This window comes from Lactuca virosa, chromosome 8 (genome assembly GCF_052849685.1).
Source record: "Lactuca virosa cultivar CGN04683 chromosome 8, Lactuca_virosa_CGN04683_v6, whole genome shotgun sequence".
Taxonomy (NCBI): Eukaryota; Viridiplantae; Streptophyta; class Magnoliopsida; order Asterales; family Asteraceae; genus Lactuca; species Lactuca virosa.
The window spans coordinates 21,146,554-21,165,542 of NC_136433.1; the positions used below are offsets into that span (position 1 = coordinate 21,146,554).

Consider the following 18,989-nt stretch of genomic DNA (forward strand, 5'->3'; position numbering starts at 1 on the left):
AAATTCCTAGATTCTTCTGAGATTCAATGAACTTTTCAATGGCATGTTTAAATCTCGATTATGCCCTTCAAGTTTGTGACTGGGATACCGAGGATCACAAACAAGGTGTGAATAACTATGCAAATGTGCTTGGTACTCTCGATGTCATTTATCCCTAATCAATGTGTCGGTTAACCACACACGCTCCATTAATCTATGATCAACATCGAGCTACCCTTTGCCACCCTTGCTAGTCCCACATTAGTGTGTCGGTTAACCACACACGCTCCATTAACAACTTGGCAAGGTGCAAAGTGCAATTTCATGGAATAGCATCATTTTCACAATTTTCCTAAAGTAACTAAGATTGGAAATTTATGAAAACATTTAGTTACTTTATAAATCATTATACTTATTAATGAGGAATTAGTTTGTCCTATCCTACCCGTTCGGCTAACGACCCACCACCAATTAAGGAAGCGGTGGGTGAGAGTGGACACCCATTCAACCGCCATTTTATAGACAATTTCCTTATACCCCCCTTATAGATTAGATTCGTGAATGAGGCCTACTAACGGTAAGACTGACTCATCTTATACATATATATAATAATTAATCCTTTAATATTATAATAGTATAAGGGTTGAAATTTAAACTTTTTAAACTCTAGGGTTTAGAATTTAAATCTTTCAAAATTAAAACCTTTTAATTAAAACTTAAATTCCAAAACTTGTAGGCAAGTTTTGAAACTTTTCGAAACCTTCTAGATCAAATTAAAATAATTTAATTAATCAGTAAATTTTCATTATCTAAATTCGACCTAATTCAACTAATGGCAAGATAATTCACATCAAATAATAAATAATTATCTTAATCATATATACAAATAATTATCTTATAGATCGACAATTATCTTCTAATTGGATTAAGATATGCATTACCATAACAGATAAAAACGAATTTTTAATTAGAAAACAAATTATGGCAATCATCTAAATCCAAACTTAGCCAAAATCCCGAAAATTTTCATTCTGACCCGCCACCACGTCGTGGCAAGATATGCCACGTTGTGGTCAGCAGGCAGATGCAAAATCGAAAATCTTTTTGCTTTGAACAATTAAACATAGCATCAAATACAATAGAAAAACGACCTAGGCTCTGATACCACTGATGAGTTTGGAGCATAACATCAATCCTATGGTGTACTTGCAACCCTAAAGCTTTGGATCTAGGTTTTCTATAATTGTACATGCAATAATCATCCAAATCCATAACTCTTATCTAGCATGCTTATTTCGAAATTGACATGATAAACATGTTAGAATGATACCTTTCTTTGTAGCTTGAAGATCTTCAACCTTTGAGAGCTTTAGTATCACAAGTGTAATACCTCTAATCGATCACAAACACCAAGAGCAAGTTGGAAGAATATAAGAGAGAGGAGGAGGGATACTAATTTTCGGCTGGAACTCTTCTTAGGGTTTTTAGTGGATGAAATCTAGAGTCCCAAGGGTCCTTTATATAGCTGAGCTGCTAGGGTTTCAGTTAAAACCCTAATCTAGTTGCTTAGTCTTTAAGTAGCCCATATGATCCTTCTAGAAGGCCCCTTGGACGAATTCTATGTGGGCTTCCACATGAATTTCATCCATCCCTTCTTTAGGGATCCTAAGCCCAACTTTGTAACTATCTTATAATTACAGTATCAGTCCCCTTTAATTTAATTAATATCTTTTTGATCACAAAATTAATTCAAAATTAATTCTTGACCAATATCAATTAAATAATATGATTTCTCTTTTAATATATTATTCACATAATATATTAATAAATCATAATCAACCTCTTTCTCCATAATTCATCCAGTCAAGTTGCTTTGGTGAAGGCAACCCAAAAGGACCATGCTACTATCGGGTCAAGTACATACCAAATATAGTTATGGGCTTAGACACCTAATCCAACAACTATGTCTTGGGAGTAGTTTGTAGTTCGGTTTAGGTCAGAGGTTGCTCCAGCTATTGCAGTTCAACCATTGACGATTGAGCTGGTGAGTGTGTCAGGGTGCGAGACCGTGAATGATATGATTTCTAGAGCCGAGGGCAGTAGATCGACTTGGGGTACCTCGGGAAGAGAGGTTCAGGTCAGTTGCATATATTGGAGGGTCCCGGGAAGAGACCCAAGATCTCAGATCAGCTTTTGAGAGGCCAGCAGGGCCGGATTCAGTGCAACACTTGCGGGAAACTACACGATGGAGTTTTTCGTTCCAAGGGTTTGGGTAAGTGTATCTTTGGGTTTGTTTCCCTGCTTGTGTTTGGGTTATATCTTCAAGTGATCTCACATGCCATTTGCATATGATGAATTATTGGTGGTTAACGAAAGGTTATTTCCATATTTGAGAGTTGGGAGTGTTCAGTATGATCTTGGTTTATGGCCGAGATCGGTTCAGGGGTATTATGAGGAAGGTATGCGGTCCGGGTTCCACAGGATGGCTATTCATCATCGTCATGATTCGGTGGTTTTAGTAACCGTTATTGCTTGACTGATGGAAGCGCCAAGGGAAGTGGCTCGTTGATGAGGTAATGGTTGGAGCATCTGTCTTTTCGTCTTCAAGATTTGAGTGTGGTATCATTTCAAGCATCAGGGGATATCAGTTTTTGCTGGGATTCGTGAAGTGTTCATCTGGTCTACAGAAGTTGTGTGGTCTGTTGGGGATTGGCTAGTAATGGAGCACTAGTTGGTAAGCGCTGGTTGTCATTGGACCTGTCGTTGGAAAGTGAGAAGGATTGGGAATTCTTCAATTCTCATATGCTATGAGAATTTATTCGAATCAAAGTAGGGGAGAATCATTCATGTATTCAGGAGCGGGAGCGGTTATAAAACTATGATGAGTTTTGCATCCCCGTCAAGGAGGAGGGCCGCCGAAGTGGCTGTTTGGTTTGAGGGTTGCGTGAGTTGGAAGTTCGGTAAAACTCCCCAGCATGTAAATCGCGTCTTCTTGGTGCTTGATAGCAGAATTTGGGGAAATCAGGTTGGGGTTCCAGTCATGAATTGAGTTCAGTTTGGGTGTTCGGTCGAGTACGTGCTCGACTTTATGTGCGTTTCGAATTGAAAGATTAGGGGTAAGGCATTGGGCTGCGGTTGTGTTAGGGCGAAAGTGTTGTAAGACTATGGGGGAGCCGTAGCATTCACTAATGGCCAACTGGAGTGAAAGTGTTGTAAGACTACGGGGGAGCCGTAGCATTCACTAATAGTCAGTTGGGGTGAAAGTGTTGTAAGACTGCGGGGTAGCCGTAACATTCACTAGTAGTCAGATAGTGTGGGAGGTGTTGTAAGACTACGGGGTAGCCGTAGAGTTTACTAGTGGCAAGATAGTGTGGGAAGTGTTGTGAGACTGTGGGATGACCTGTAGCATTCACAGATTATTTTGGATGATTAGGCCAGGGTGGGCCAGTTCGCAAGATTGTGGGTAGACCACAACATGGTTGGAATCAGGAAACGGCAGGTCGTTGGAGACTGGGTATGATGTAAGACTACATATATTCTGGTAGCATTCACCTTTTTGCGTCGGATTCAGTGGCGACAGGTTGTCAGCCTATCATGATCGGATGGGTCAAAAGGATTGAAGGAGCCATGAGTGGCGATATAGATAGGGAAGTTATTGTTAGACGATGTATCCTTCAGAGGTCGCATGGGACTGTTGTGTGTATTTTTGGCCCAATAATCGGTTAGGTGTCCGGTGTTTCGAGTAGTTGACAGATAAGGTGGGATCAAAGAGGCCTCAATTGCCTCTGAAAAGCAACAAGTGGTAGCAAGAAGAGTCGAAGTGGGTTCAGTGACTTGGGATTCATGTGTGGAGTTTCTTGTATTCGGGGTATATGCTAACTTGTTTGCAGCTGGATTAAATAATCTCAGAGTGGTTGATTTGACCCTGTTGTGCAACTTTCGTCTGAGTCTAACCGTTGCAGGGATAAGTCTCCTACTCGAAGGATTATCTGAGCTTCTTGTCAAGTATAAGTGTACTGTAGGGAAATTTGGTCTGTAACTCTGTTTTCTAGTGGGAACCTCAAGTTATCAGAAGTTGAGTAGCCAGTTAAGAGATAAGCGCATTGAATTCGGCGATGATTCAGTGTGGGCGGTCTGTCCGGGAGACAGACCATCTCGAGACTACAGATTTCAGAATGAGTAGATGTGATCATGTTGCAAGGAACTCATTCATCCTTGGGTTTTAGAATCCTATGAGGGATGGTTTCGGTTGCCTTCGAAAGGCTGGGATATGCTTGTGGTTGTGGCCGTGTTGCTCAAGTTGTTTGGTGTGTCAGGAGTGGTAAGGAATGATTTCGAGAGGGGCTAGAGTTGTAAGTTAAGGATTTATGTTGAAAGGAATTAAAAGAGAGGGGCTAGAATTGTAATTATGAAATAAGCTTACAATTGGACGAGTATAAACCCGTTACCTTCTCCAAACCAAACCCTAAAGCTAATCTCTTCTTCAACCGCCACCATGAGAAGCCATTCCAGCCGTCGCCGCAACGTCGAGTCCGACCGCCATTCCTCCACCTGCTATCTTGCTGTCGGCGCCTCCTCAACAACTCCTACCACCGGACGTAGTGTGTAGCCAGGAAAAACCATCGATACCAACACTGTGGTCGTGGGGAGACCAGCTGAATGCGTTCTATAGCTGCCATTTCTCCCACTGTCGATGGCGCAACCCCCAGTTCTACCTCCTTGCTGCTACCGATGTGTCTCGCCGTCGCCGTCGCCATCGTCGCCATGCGGTTGGTTCATTTTGTTGATATCCTCCGACCGCCTCCTCCTGCCTCGAGGGTGGCTGTGTTGGGTTCATGTTACAGTGGCCTCGTGAATGTGTGCGTTGCTTCCGCTAGATGAATGCGTGTGTGTGTTGCGTGATCGGGAATCAAAAGAGAACCACCACCACCACCGTGAGGTGGTGGCTAGCACCACCGACGACCGCCTGCCGCCACAAGGGTGGCTGAGCGTGTGTGTGTGTTATTTTGGATTGTTTATTTTGGATATTATGTTGTATAATCGTATTTTGGCCGGAAAAATCAAGGAAATCGCCACCACCACCACGGTGAGGTGGTGGCTGCCGTCTTCTGCCACCACCAGCCGCCGTGTTGGGTGGCGGTGTGCATTTATTTGTGATTGGATTGTTAATTGAGTTTCTTGGACATGTGTTGGACTAGAATCATAACCACCACCACCATGAGGTGGTGGCCGCCGACGTGAACCGCCGTTGACCACCACTACCCAAGGTGGTATTGGGTGGTGCCCGACTTATTTAACACAAATTGATATAAAACTTAACCAATGGACTAGTTGGCACGCGATTGGGTTGGAAACCCTAATTAGGGTTTAGAAAACCCTAATTTTGGATATGTTAGTTTGGAATTTTCGGGACCCGCATTTGGACCATTGGATTGATGATATGACTTATGCCCGATTACATTGTATGCTTGGTCTAGTGGGGTGATGGACTTAATGGATTAAGACTTATTGGGTTAAGTAAGAACATTTAACCTTAATCGTCATTTTATGTGAAAAACCCTAATTAGGTTTGGGTTCTTGTTAGGCCATTTCTTGGACTAAGTTGTTGTGGGCCTTCGTGGGCCAATTGGGAACATGTTTATGGATTAAGGAAATTATTGGGCTTTAGGATAAGGCCCATTGGAAAGGCTTGGGCCTAATTTGGAAAATTAGGCCATAAGGTGGGCCATAATTGGGCCTTGATGATTATGAGATATTGGACCATCGGAATGCCAAGTGTTTGGACTAGAATAAATGGTTGGGCCTTAAGGTAAGACCATGTAGAGGTTTGGGCCCAATTTGGAAAATTGAGCCATATGTTGGGCCTTGGTTGATTATTTTGCTTTTGGGCCTTCAGAGTGTGAGTTTGGGCCTTGGTTTTGAACCAAGCTCGGTTAGGGGTAAAATGTTCCTTTTACCCCAAGCGTGGATTTATGGTTATGTATTGAAACCCAAATGGTTAATTGAGTGTTGTTTTCATATGGACAGTTCGGGAGTCTATCATCCACCAACTAGTGTCTTTGTGGTACTTACATGAAAGACCATGGGGGGTGCCCATGACACTTGGTTATAAGACCATGTGGGGGTGCCCATGGAATTCCAGGTAAAGACCATGGGGGTGCCCATGACACTTGGTTATAAGACTATGTGGGGGTGCCCATGGCATTCCAGGTAAAGACCATGGGGGTGCCCATGACACTTGGTTATAAGACCATGTGGGGGTGCCTATGACATTCTAAGTAAGACCATGGGGGGTGCCTATGGCACATAGGTGTAAGACCATGTGGGGGTGCCCATGGAATCCTAGAGTAAGACCCTGGAGGGTGTCCAGGGCATCCTTATATGTTTATATGAATGGCTTATGTGATTGACATGGATTATGTGATTATCTGGATTATGTGGGGTATGCTCTGGGGAACTCACTAAGCTTCGTATTTACAATTTTGTTTATGGTTTCAGGTATCATTGGTTTGGAAAGGAAGGTCCCGGCTTGATCGTAGCGCACACACTCGTGTTTTCCGCATTATGTGATTTCGGGACGTAACTCTAATAAATGTTTTAATTAAGCAATGTTTTTGAATGATTAGATGAAGTAACATTTGTGTTTGACTATAATGAAAAATGAAATTTTTACCCTTGATTTTTGGGTCGTTACAATATGTGACACTCATTTACATAACACTTCACATCCTTTTATATACTAACCCAAAATCATTCCCGAGCTAGTCATTGGAATGGTTTGAGTTCAACCTAATATCCATTGGTTGCAGAATCATGATAGTTAAAGAGGAGTTTCACAATATGAGAAGAATTTCTCAGAATAACCAGCCGCCTTTTATAAAACTACCGCCCTTATTCAACTTCAAACTGAGGTAGTGGTTGATCTTGCAGCTTCAACTGTTCAATTGTTTTCCGGATAAAAGAGTCTGCTTCTATTTCTTTGTACAAAGTATCCATAGGAAAAATGTAATAAAAAGTAACGGTACTTAGTTCATAATCAAAGAAATTCTTAAAGACAACACACCCACAACTTTTGTTGGCAGCTCCTTTCTTGTATCGTATGTCAAAACTAAAGCCCAATAACTTGCAAACCCACTTTTAATACTCGCTTCCAATCTCACGCTTCTCTAATAAGAACTTCGAATGTTTTTTATCAGTTCGTATAATGAAATGTTTCCCAAGGAGATAATGTCTATACTTTTGAACTACCATGTAACGACATGATTTTTCAAAACAAAATTTTAAATTTTAAAACTCATAAAATATATGTCTCATAATTGATTCTCAAAAACAACCAACAAGTTTTCAATACAATTATTCAAATCCAGGATCCACAATCATAGCTCCCTATCAAGAGTGTGTGTACAATCACGCCGGTGCCTTCCCGTGATCCTCTGAGGTACCTGAAACACATAACACATAAAACGGTAAGCACAAATGCTTAGTGAGTTCCCTAAAATACCACATACAACACATATTAGCCACTCGAGGCTATAATTCTGTACGACCCTCTGGTCAATGTGTCTCAGCGGGACCCTCCAGTCCCGTAGCTCGTTGGACCCTCTGGTCCGGTCTGGTTGAGAACCCTCTGGCCTCATAATTCGTTGGACCCTCCGGTCCGGTCTAAGCATAATAATATAGCATATAATACATATCACACAATCATGCATAACTCAAGCAAGCACATAAGACCCTCTGGTCACACATAGATACCGACCTAGGTAATGTATAGTGAGAAGACTTACCTCGGGTAACTCGAATGATCTCGAACTCGAAACACTGATCTAGCCTCCGCCTAATCACATACAGAAAATATCTCTACTTAATAAAAGCTCTCAAAGGCTAGACTAATCCCTTCCTATACTCTCTCAGAAGGGTAAAAGACCGTTCTACCCCTCCAATGGTCCAAAAGTCCATTTGTTGACTAAACCCTAAAAGTCAACATAAGTCAAACCTAAGGAGTACGCGGCGCGTACCAGACTCCTACGATGGGCGTACTCGACCGCTATGCTGATATCGGGCTGATTGAGCCCTACGCCCCGCGTACTGGGATTTACGCTCGGCATACGTCCCAGTTTCACCGTTATCTCACTTATGGTCTTAATCAGTTAAGACCTTGGCTCAAAATACAGATCTGGACCCCTTACAGCCTCCTAATCCATAAAGTCAAAGACTTTATGCCTTTGCATGGCTGTAATGGTCATCAACATCAAAAACACACCACTTCCTTCACTAAAGAGCTCATATCTCATGCATGGCTCACTCCTAACGTCCAAGATTGGATTTTTATGGATCTATAACTCTTTACACACTGAATATGGACAGATCAAGGTCTTATGGAGCTCCTTTACTCATAAAGTCTCCACCTTTGGGACAAAAACCCTAGAAATGGTCCATAAAGCTCAAATAAAAAAGGTTGAGAAAGCTTTGAGCTTTTTACCGCCAAATGATGCTCCAACCTGAGAAAGTTCAGATCCAAAGCTTACCCTCCAACTCTAGCTCCTTCAATGGCACCTCCTTCTCTTCAAAAGCACACAAGAACACTTTCAAGCTCAACCACACTCACACTAGCTCTAGAATGAGGGTTAGGGCCACTTAGGGTTTTGCTCTCTGGAAATGGTGGCTAAAAGTGAGGCCATAATGCTCCTTATATAGGGCTCACCCCCAATCTGAACCTAGTATGCACAGCGTACACTATGGTACGCCCAGCGTACTAGGTAGACTCTGCGTCAAGAATACGCCCATGAGTACGCGCAACGTAGTCTCCCTTACGCCCAACGTACTCGAAAGCCAAACATTCTATTCAAGGACTAATTTGGCAACTTGAGAAAAGAAAAGGATCAAAGAGATATACCTGAATTTCGGGATGTTATAATTCTCCCCCACTAGAATCAGACTTCGCCCTCGAAGTCTTGTTCAACAAATAACTCAGGGTACTGCTCTCGCATTTGCGACTCTGGTTCCCAAGTCAAATCGGATCCCCTCTGATGTTGCCACTGGACCCGAACCAGGGATACTTCCTTGTTCCTCAGAACCTTCACTTTCCTATCTAGGATCGCGATCTGCCTCTCGATGTTATTCAGGATCGCGTCCACCTGAATGTCCTCTAATGGCACTACTGCCATCTCATCAGCCACACACTTCCGCAACTGGGACACGTGGAAGGTGCTATGGATCTGGCTCAACTCCTCTGGTAGCTCCAGCTGATATGCTACCTTGCCTACTCTGGAATTCACTCTGAAAGGTCCAATATATCGAGGCCCCAACTTGTCCAGCTTCCTAAACCGGATCACCCCCTTCCATGGGGAAACTTTCAGAAGCACGAAGTCTCCGACCTGGAACTCAAGCTCGGATCGCCGTCTGTCCGCGTAACTCTTCTGACGACTCTGGGCCGTTTGCAATCTCTGTCTGACCTGCCGAATCTGCTCGGTCGTCTTCAACACTATCTCAGTGTCGCCCATAACTCTCTACCCACCTTCCGCCAACAGATGGGAGTACAACACCTCCTCCCATAAAGAAGCTCAAAGGGAGGCATACCGATGCTCGAGTGGTGGCTGTTGTTATAGGAAAACTCAGCCAGGGGTAGATACGAATCCCAACTCCCACCGAAATCCATAACGCATGCTCGGAGCATGTCCTCGAGCGTCTGTATCGTCCGCTCACTTTGTCCGTCTGTCTGCGGATGGTAGGCGGTACTAAAATGCAATCGCGTTCCCAACTCCTCATAGAACTTCTTCCAAAATCTTGAAGTAAAACACACATCCCTATCCGACACTATGGACGTCGACACTCCATGTCGTGCTACCACCTCTCGCACATAAATCTCTGCCACCTTCTCAGTAGAAGAGCTCTCACTAATAGAAAGGAAGTGAGCACTCTTCGTCAACCGATCCACAACCACCCAGATTGCGTCAACTCAACGCGCCGTTCTCGGTAATTTAGTGATAAAGTCCATCGAGATCTGCTCCCACTTCCACTGGGGAATCTCCAAAGGCTGCAATGGACCATGTGGTCGCTGGTGCTATACCTTGACCCGACGGCAGGTCAAGCACTTCTCGACCACCCAAGCAACATCCCTCTTCATACAGGGCCACCAATAGCCTCTTTTCAGATCCAAATACATCTTAGTGTCCCCGGGATGGATCAAAAATCTCGACCTATGCGCTTCCTCCATCAGAGTGCTACGAGCTCCGCCCGTATAAGGTACCCAAATCCGACCTTGAAAGGTCATAAGTCCCCGACTATCCGTCACAAACTCAGATACTTGCCCAATCACCCGCTCCCTCTTGCGGTTCTCCGGTCTCACGGACTCCGCCTGGGCCTCTCGAATGATGTCCAGCACCGGAGTCATCACTGTCATCCTCATACATATATCCCGAATCAGGGCACTCTCCACCTTGCGACTCAGGGCATCAGCTACCACGTTAGCCTTGCCCGGATGATACAGAATCTCACAGTCATAATCTTTTACCACGTCCAACCACCTCCTCTGGCGCATATTCAGGTTGGGCTGATCCATCAGATACTTCAAGCTCTTGTGGTCCGTGTATATAGTACACCGAACCCCGTACAAGTAATGGCGCCGGATCTTGAGGGTGAACACCACTGCCCCCAACTCTAAATCGTGGGTGGGGTACCTCGTCTCATGAGGCTTTAGCTGCCTCGATGCATATGTTATCACGTGACCTCTCTGCATAAGCACTGCACCTAACCCCGATATAGATGCATCAGAGTAAACCATGAAGTCCTCTATTCCCTCAGGAAGAGCTAACACTGGAGCTTCGCACAATCTCTGGCGAAGAGTCTCAAACGAGATCTGCTGCTCGGGACCCCAAACAAAAGCAACGCCCTTCCGGGTCAACTTGGTGAGAGGAACAACAATCTTGGAGAAATCTCTGATAAACCTCCGGTAGTAGCCGGCCAACCCCAGAAAGCTCCTGATCTCGGTGGGGGATCTCGGTACCTCCCAACTCATAACCGCCTCAATCTTAGCTGGGTCGACCAAAATCCCATTCTGATTAACGAGGTGTCCCAGGAACTGGACCTCTCGTAACCAGAAATCACACTTGGAGAATTTGGCATAAAGCCTCTCCGATCTCAATACTCCGAGAACCTCTCTCAAATGCTCCTCATGCTGCTCTCTAGACCTCGAATACACCAAAATATCGTCAATGAACACGATCACCGAACGATCCAACATAGGCCTGCATACCCGGTTCATGAGATCCATGAATGATGCTGGTGCATTGGTGAGTCCGAAAGGCATCACCACAAACTCGTAATGCCCATAACGAGTCCTAAATATTGTCTTCTGAATATCCTCATCACGAACCCTCATCTGATGATAACCAAACCTCAAATCAATCTTGGAAAACTAAGATGCACCCTGCAACTGATCGAATAGATCGTCGATCCTCGGGAGTGGATAACGGTTCTTGACCGTCAGCTTGTTCAACTCCCGGTAGTCAATGCACATTCGGTGCGAACCATCCTTTTTCTTGACAAAAAGGATCGGTGCTCCCCACGGCGAGTTACTCGGCCGAATAAATCCCTTTCCCAACAGCTCCTGAAGCTGCGAGAATAACTCATGCATCTCTGGCGGCGCAAGGCGATAGGGTGCCTTGGCGATAGGTGCCGCCCCCGGAAGTAAATCAATACGAAACTCCACCTGCCTCTCGGGAGGCACATCAGGTAACTCCTCGGGGAACACGTCCAGTAACTCACTCACGACCGGAACCTCAGCGACAGAACTCGGTCTCACTGAAACATCCCGCATATCCGCCACATACGCTAGAAAATCCATGCAACCCTGCTGCAAGCTCTGCCTCGCTTGAGCAGCCGAACAGAATGCTGACCCAGATCGGGTACCCTCGCCGAATACCATAAGCACTCCCCCACTAGGGTTTCAGATGGTCACCAGCTGACGCTCACAGTCGATCATAGCTCCGAATCGACTCAACCAGTCCATGCCCACAATGACACAGACATCCCCCATTGCGATAGGTACCAAATCAATCAGAAACTCGACTCCAAAAATCTCAAGCACACATCCCCGGATCACATCAGTCGCAAAAACTGCATGCTCATCAGCTATGGAGACTCTCAAAGGTCGACTCAACGCCTCTCGTCGGATACTGATGTGATGGCTAAATGCTAGCGATACAAAGGATCGACTCGCACCCGAGTCAAACAACACCAAAGCAGGTACATGACTTACAAGAAAAGTACCTAAGCACAACACAACAAGCACCATATATATATATATATATATATATATATATATATATATATATATATATATATATATATATATAAACAAAAGAATAAGCAAAAGATCACATACCAGCAACGTCGGGTGCTGCGCGGACCTCCTCCGCTGTCAACTGGAAGGCTCTACCGCGAGCCTTCGGTGCCTCAGCATTCACGGGCCGACTCTCTGCAGCTCGAGTAGAAGAAGGCGCAGATCCCTGAAGCAACTGCGGGCACTCGGCCTTCCTATGGCCAGTCTGGATGCAATGGAAGCAAACTGAAAATCCCTTGGGGGCAATCCCTCACGATATGCCCCTACTTCCTGCACTTGTAACACATATCTGCTCTGCACACCCTATCATGGCTTTTGCCGCACTTCCCACAAGTGCGGCCCTTCTGACCTCCCAATCTCGAATCAGCGGGCTTTGCCCGCTTGGCCGTCGGCTGAGACTGCGCCGGCCGCCTATCCCTCCTCTGAGACTCCGCCTCCTCCCTGGCCTGAGTCTTTAGCTCAATCTCCCTCTTCTGGGCATTTGCCTGGAGCTCGGCAAATGTCCGGTATGTCGAGTTCACCACAAACTCTCGAATGTCTCTCCTCAATATGCTCAGATATCGAATCATGCGTTCCTGCTCGGCAGACACGTGCTCAATGCAAAACAACACCCTCTCATGAAACATCCGGGTGATCACAGTCACAGACTCAGTTCCCTGCTTGAGAGACAAGAACTCCTAGGCCAACCGTTCCCTCTCCACCGGGGGAACGTACTCGTCTCGAAACATAGCGGTGAACCTCTCCCAAGTCACCGCGGTAAGCTCTGCAGTAGTGAAATCAGCTGTCACAAACTTCCACCAGTCCTTCGCTCCCAAGCGAAGCTGGTTCAGCGCGAACCGAACCCTCAAATGTTCCGGGAAGGAACAAGTGTAGAAACACCCCTCAATATCGGAGATCCATCTCATAGCAGCAATCGGGTCCTGCGTCCCGTCAAACTCTACTGGCTTCGTGTTGCTGAACTCCCGGTACAACAACGAGTCACCCCCCTGTGGCCTAGCAGCGGCGACGGCTGCGTGGCTGCAGCAACAACAGCCTCGGTCAGAGCAACATATCGCTCGTCAAATGTCTCAATCAGCGTGGTCTTTATAGACCCAAACATCTCCGATATCTCAGCTCGAATGGCTGCGGGGCACCTCCTCGTGAATCAACCTACGAATCTCTTCATCACTGGTACCACTGGTACCACTGACTCCTGGGTTGTGGCGCGTGCCCACAATGATGCCTCTGAAATACAACATAAAACAATCAGAGACTCGATCGAGATTACTCACACCCGATCACTCAACCCTACTTGTTCCTTAGTACCATAAGGATTTTTACTTGGGATGCTTACCGATCCGGTGCTTTCAGTAGTATGGGCCCAATACTACCTTCCACACCGTATCCGTATCCACCCCAAGTCCTCCTCCTAGGATCCCAACTCGCAAGTACTCTACACTACACATAATACAGCCTACTCTCTAGCAGACTTCTCATAAGCTACTCTCTGCTACCTATATGCACTCAAAGCAACTCACAGTAGCAGAACTCCTAGGCTAAGGCATCACAAATCAGGCCACTCTAGTCCTAAATAATGAATTACCTAGCCTACTCTAGCATGCATATTACTACTCATAATATCATAACACATAACGTAAGGGTATTTTGGGAAATCACCGTTCGGGCGCTGGCTGATTGTACACACTGCTCTTTTCCGCTCTTTTGGAATCTTTTACTCTTTTTAGAAAAATTGTTTCTTTTTGAAAACCTTTCCCAAATCCTCAGTTTGAGTTCATATATGCCCGAAGGTGTATCCGAATCCCTCAAACCAAGGCTCTGATACCAACTTGTAACGACATGATTTTTCAAAACAAATTTTTAAATTTTAAAACTCATAAAACATATGTCTCATCATTGATTCTCAAAAACAACCAACAAGTTTTCAATACAATTATTCAAATCCAGGATCCACAATCATAGCTCCATATCAAGAGTGTATGTACAATCACGCCGGTGCCTTCCCGCGATCCTCTAGGGTACATGAAACACATAACACATAATACGATAAGCACAAATGCTTAATGAGTTCCCCAAAATACCACATACAACACATATTAGCCACTCGAGGCTATAACTCTGTACGACCCTCTGGTCAATGTGTCTCAGCGGGACCCTCCAGTCCCGTAGCTCGTTGGACCCTCTGGTCCGGTCTGGTTGAGGACCCTCTGGCCTCATAATTCGTTGGACCCTCCGGTCCGGTCTAAGCACAATAACATAGCATATAATACATATCACACAATCATGCATAACTCAAGCAAGCACATAAGACCCTCTGGTCACACATAGATACCGCCCTAGGTAATGTATAGTGAGAAGACTCACCTCGGGTAACTCAAAATGATCTCGAACTCGAAACACTGATCTAGCCTCCGTCTAATCACATACAAAAAATATCTCTACTTAATAAAAGCTCTCAAAGGCTAGACTAATCCCTTCCTATACTCTTTCAGAAGGGTAAAAGACCATTCTACCCCTCCAATGGTCCAAAAGTCCATTTATTGACTAAACCCTAAAAGTGAACATAAGTCAACCCTAAGGAGTACGCGACGCGTACCAGACTCCTACGCTGGGCGTACTCGACTGCTATGCTGATATCGGGTTGATTGAGCCCTACGCCCTGCGTATTGGGATTTACGCTCGGCGTACGTCCCAGTTTCACTGTTATCTCACTTATGGTCTTAATCATTTAAGACCTTGGCTCAAAATACAGATCTGGACCCCCTACAGCCTCCTAATCCATAAAGTCGAAGACTTTATGCCTTTGCATGGCTGTAATGGTCATCAACATCCAAAACACACCACTTCCTTCACTAAAGAGCTCATATCTCATGCATGGCTCACTCCTAACGTCCAAGATTAGATTTTTATGGATCTATAACTCTTTATACACTGAATATGGACAGATCAAGGTCTTATGGAGCTTCTTTACTCATAAAGTCTCCACCTTTGGGACAAAAACCCTAGAAATGGTCCATAAAGCTCAAATCAAAAAGGTTGAGAAAGCTTTGAGCTTTTTACCTCCAAATGATACTCCAACCTCAAAAAGTTCAGATCCAAAGCTTGCCCTCCAACTCTAGCTCCTTCAATGGCACCTCCTTCTCTTCAAAAGCACACAAGAACACTTTCAAGCTCAACCACACTCACACTAGCTCTAGAACGAGGGTTAGGGCCACTTAGGGTTTTGCTCTCTGGAAATGGTGGCTAAAAGTGAGGCCATAATGTTCCTTATATAGGGCTCACCCCCACAATTAGCGTTTCAATGTGAACCTAGTACGCCCAACGTACATTATGGTACGCCCAGCGTACTGGGTAGACTCCGCGTCAAGAATATGCCCATGAGTACGCGCAGCGTACTCTCCCTTACGCCCAGCGTACTCGAAAGCCAAACATTCTATTCAAGGACTAGTTTGGCAACTTGAGAAAAGAAAAGGATCAAAGAGATATACCTGAATTCCGGGATGTTACATGCCAAGCTCTTTTCCACATATCAGTTTCATCCAGTTTCTCACTCGAAAGTACTTGATGTACTAGGCGATCTGATGGGAATTTTGCAGTAAATACGCACCCACCCTAAACTCGGAAGTGTAGGTCTCTATAGCGAATATTTTTTGAAATTATGCATTGCTAGAATAGGAGTTGTGGTCATGATTTTTTTTAGCCTTATGAAAGAAACATTTGCTTCCGGAGTCCACCTAAATTTCCCCTTTTTTAGCAAGTTGGTCATCGAGGTTGCCATTGTTGCGTACACGTCTATGAATTTTTGGTAGTAGCCGATAAGTCCCAAAAACTTAAAAAGTTTTATAAAGTGTATAAAAAAGTTTTTAAAAGGTAAAAAAAATTAAAAAAAATGAAAATAGAAAAGTGTTAAAAAGTTGTGGAAAATTTTGTAAAAAAATCTATAAAAAGTTTGTGTAAAACTTCTATAAAAAAAAAGAATTAACTTGAGATTTTTTTGGGACAATTTTGTAAAAGAAAAAACAAATCAGACCAAATTTATAATAAAAATTAAAAATTAGACCAAAAATATAAATATATAAATAACTTGGTAAATTTATAATAACAGATAAAAATACATAAACTCTAATACCATTACTTTTTTGCACATAAACCCTACATGTATTATCGTATTTTATTTTCATCGCTTCTTATTGGAACTTTATATTTTTTGATTTGTTTGTATTTATTACGGAAATTTTATGTAGACATAAAGTGAAAACTATTTTGTTAATCGGTGAAATGATTGCAACTCAACATAATTTTTGATGTACAACAATGTAATAAGATAAAATATAAATAAAATATTATAGGTAATAAGTTTATGAAAACATTGTTTTAAAGTAAACTAGTAGGTGATCTCGGGCGCCCAAAGCTTTTTTTTTTAAAACAAAAATGGGACCAAAATTGTCGAATTCAACAAAATCTAGGGACCATTCTTTTAAATTAAGCCAATTCCTTCTCAAAAATCTTTTATATATATAAAAAACAAAATTGGGACCAAAAGTATCAAGTTTAACAAAATAAAGGGACCATTTATATAAATCAACCCAATTCAGGGACCATTTATTTAAATTAAGCCAATTCCCTCACAAAAATCATTAGTACATGTAAAAAAAATAAAAAATGGGACCAAAAATGTCATGTTCAACAAAATCTAAGGACCATTTTTTGTAAATAAGGCCGATTCCTTCACAAAAGTCACTGTTCATAAGCATCTTATGTTTTTCATATGTATATTAATAAAGCTTGGAACAAAACCACTCGAGAAAGTAAAGTGAGAACTAAATTGGAAAGGAAACCACTTTATTACTATTCATTCAAGCGATTATTAGAAGAGAGGACTACATAACTTAAACTTAAGTGATGATTAACGATGAAAGGGAAAATACATATTAATACTTGGTGAGAATTCATGAGTGGTCATTATTCAGAAACTCCTATTTATAGATGTTTGGAAGGATGTTTCTACATAAGTTCCATCGCCATGTTCTTGATATCTCTTAAACATTCATGATCCTTGCAAGACATTCTAGATTCTTGGTTATCATTTGTGTATGATGCATTATTCTCTTGATATTTATTGTTAAAAAACAACAAAATTTCAACTTCCAATTAAATTAATTCCTAAGTACTAGAGTTTTTATTATGAGAAAAAGTAAATGTTTAAACCAATTAAATATGGCAAAAACATATTTCCATATGCAAGCCAAGAAATTAATTGAGATACTCCTTTTACGGATAACATTTGAAAAGGCAATTATGAATTTCCGGTGTTTGAATATAGTGGTTCTGATTATAAATTATAAGATTATTTAGGGGTCTAATAACTAGTTTCATACCACCTTCATCAAAGTTAATTATTCCAGGGAAAAGTAGATTACATATTTACCCCTCTTTTACCTTATATTAGAGATGGGGTGGTTTGCCTGGAGAGAAGTGTGAGCATCAACCACCTATGTATTTTGCAGCTGATGAGCTTGAATATCAGGTCATGTATTACAACATATTCTTTTTTAAGATTAATTGGAATAATTGAATATCAGGTCATGTATTACAACATATTCTTTTTTAAGATTAATTGGAATAATGCACTGAACATGTTAAAGATGAGCACAGGCTGTATTTCCTTGTGAACGTCTTGGCATGGGGGCTTTCAGGATTGCTCTAGAAAGCATCTTTAACAGGTATTAAATAAATAATAATCAACAAAACAAAATAAAATAAAATTTATGTTTATTGTAATGTCTTTTCCCTTGGATCAAGATTTATGTTTGTATGAACATTGATGTAGGATTCACCACAAGCCATTGGAGTATACCTCATTTGGAAAACCAAATCCAGAAGTGTTCAAGAATGCAGAGTCCATATTGAAGCAACTTCTTAATGAAGATCACAAAGACACAATAAATAATTCACACCATTTTGAAACCCTGTACATGGTCGGGGACAATCCTTCGGTTGATGTCAAGGGCGCAAGACAGGTTTGTTTTTATTATTTTTGAATTTTTATTAAATTGAATTGTAGTTTTATATAAAAAAATCATTTTCCCTTTTTATATATTTCAGGCGGGACATCCATGGTTTTCTATTTTGACAGGGACATGTGTTTTTAGAGGAAAGGAGAACCATACGGATTATCCCGCTGATAAGGTAAGTCATAGTTGAGATGATTTATAATCTTTTTTTTTTCAAAATTTATTTAAATTTTGATGATGAAAAGTATTTATTGATGCTTAAAACATGAAGTAATTTAATTAATTACCTATTGCAGGTTGTTGATACTGTAGAAGAGGCTGTGGAATATATATTGCAAAGAGAGGCTATATAATGCTTAGCAAAAACACATTTTTTTTTATCAATGAGCTCCTCTACACAAAGAAGGCTCTAGGATTTTGACGAATTTAAATTTCAAAATGAAAGTATCTCATGTTTTTTTATTAAAAAATCTTTTTCTAATTGCTTTAATTCAATGTCAACTCTATTACCTTCAAGTAGGGTACTTGCGGGGTGTACCATTGTTGATGAGATGCCCGTAGCTATACAAAATCAATTATTATAAAAGAACAAAGAAACTTGCTTTAATTCAATGTCAACTAGTTTTCCATATATTTTCTTGTAAAAGAACACAAACAAA

At 42.4% G+C, this 18,989-nt stretch overlaps 1 protein-coding gene across 1 annotated transcript in view; it reads left to right on the forward strand.

Annotated features, from left to right (window-relative positions):
* LOC145130154 (cardiolipin synthase (CMP-forming) / mitochondrial hydrolase fusion protein-like) overlaps positions 1 to 18,683 on the forward strand; it is a 31,177-nt gene extending 12,494 nt beyond the window's left edge. The window contains exons 2-6 of the mRNA XM_079064997.1: positions 17,766 to 17,843; positions 17,972 to 18,039; positions 18,147 to 18,336; positions 18,422 to 18,505; positions 18,627 to 18,683. Of these exons, the coding sequence (XP_078921123.1) occupies positions 17,766 to 17,843; positions 17,972 to 18,039; positions 18,147 to 18,336; positions 18,422 to 18,505; positions 18,627 to 18,683 (477 nt within the window). The remainder of the gene's footprint in view (positions 1 to 17,765; positions 17,844 to 17,971; positions 18,040 to 18,146; positions 18,337 to 18,421; positions 18,506 to 18,626) is intronic.
* Positions 18,684 to 18,989: the final 306 nt, after the last annotated feature.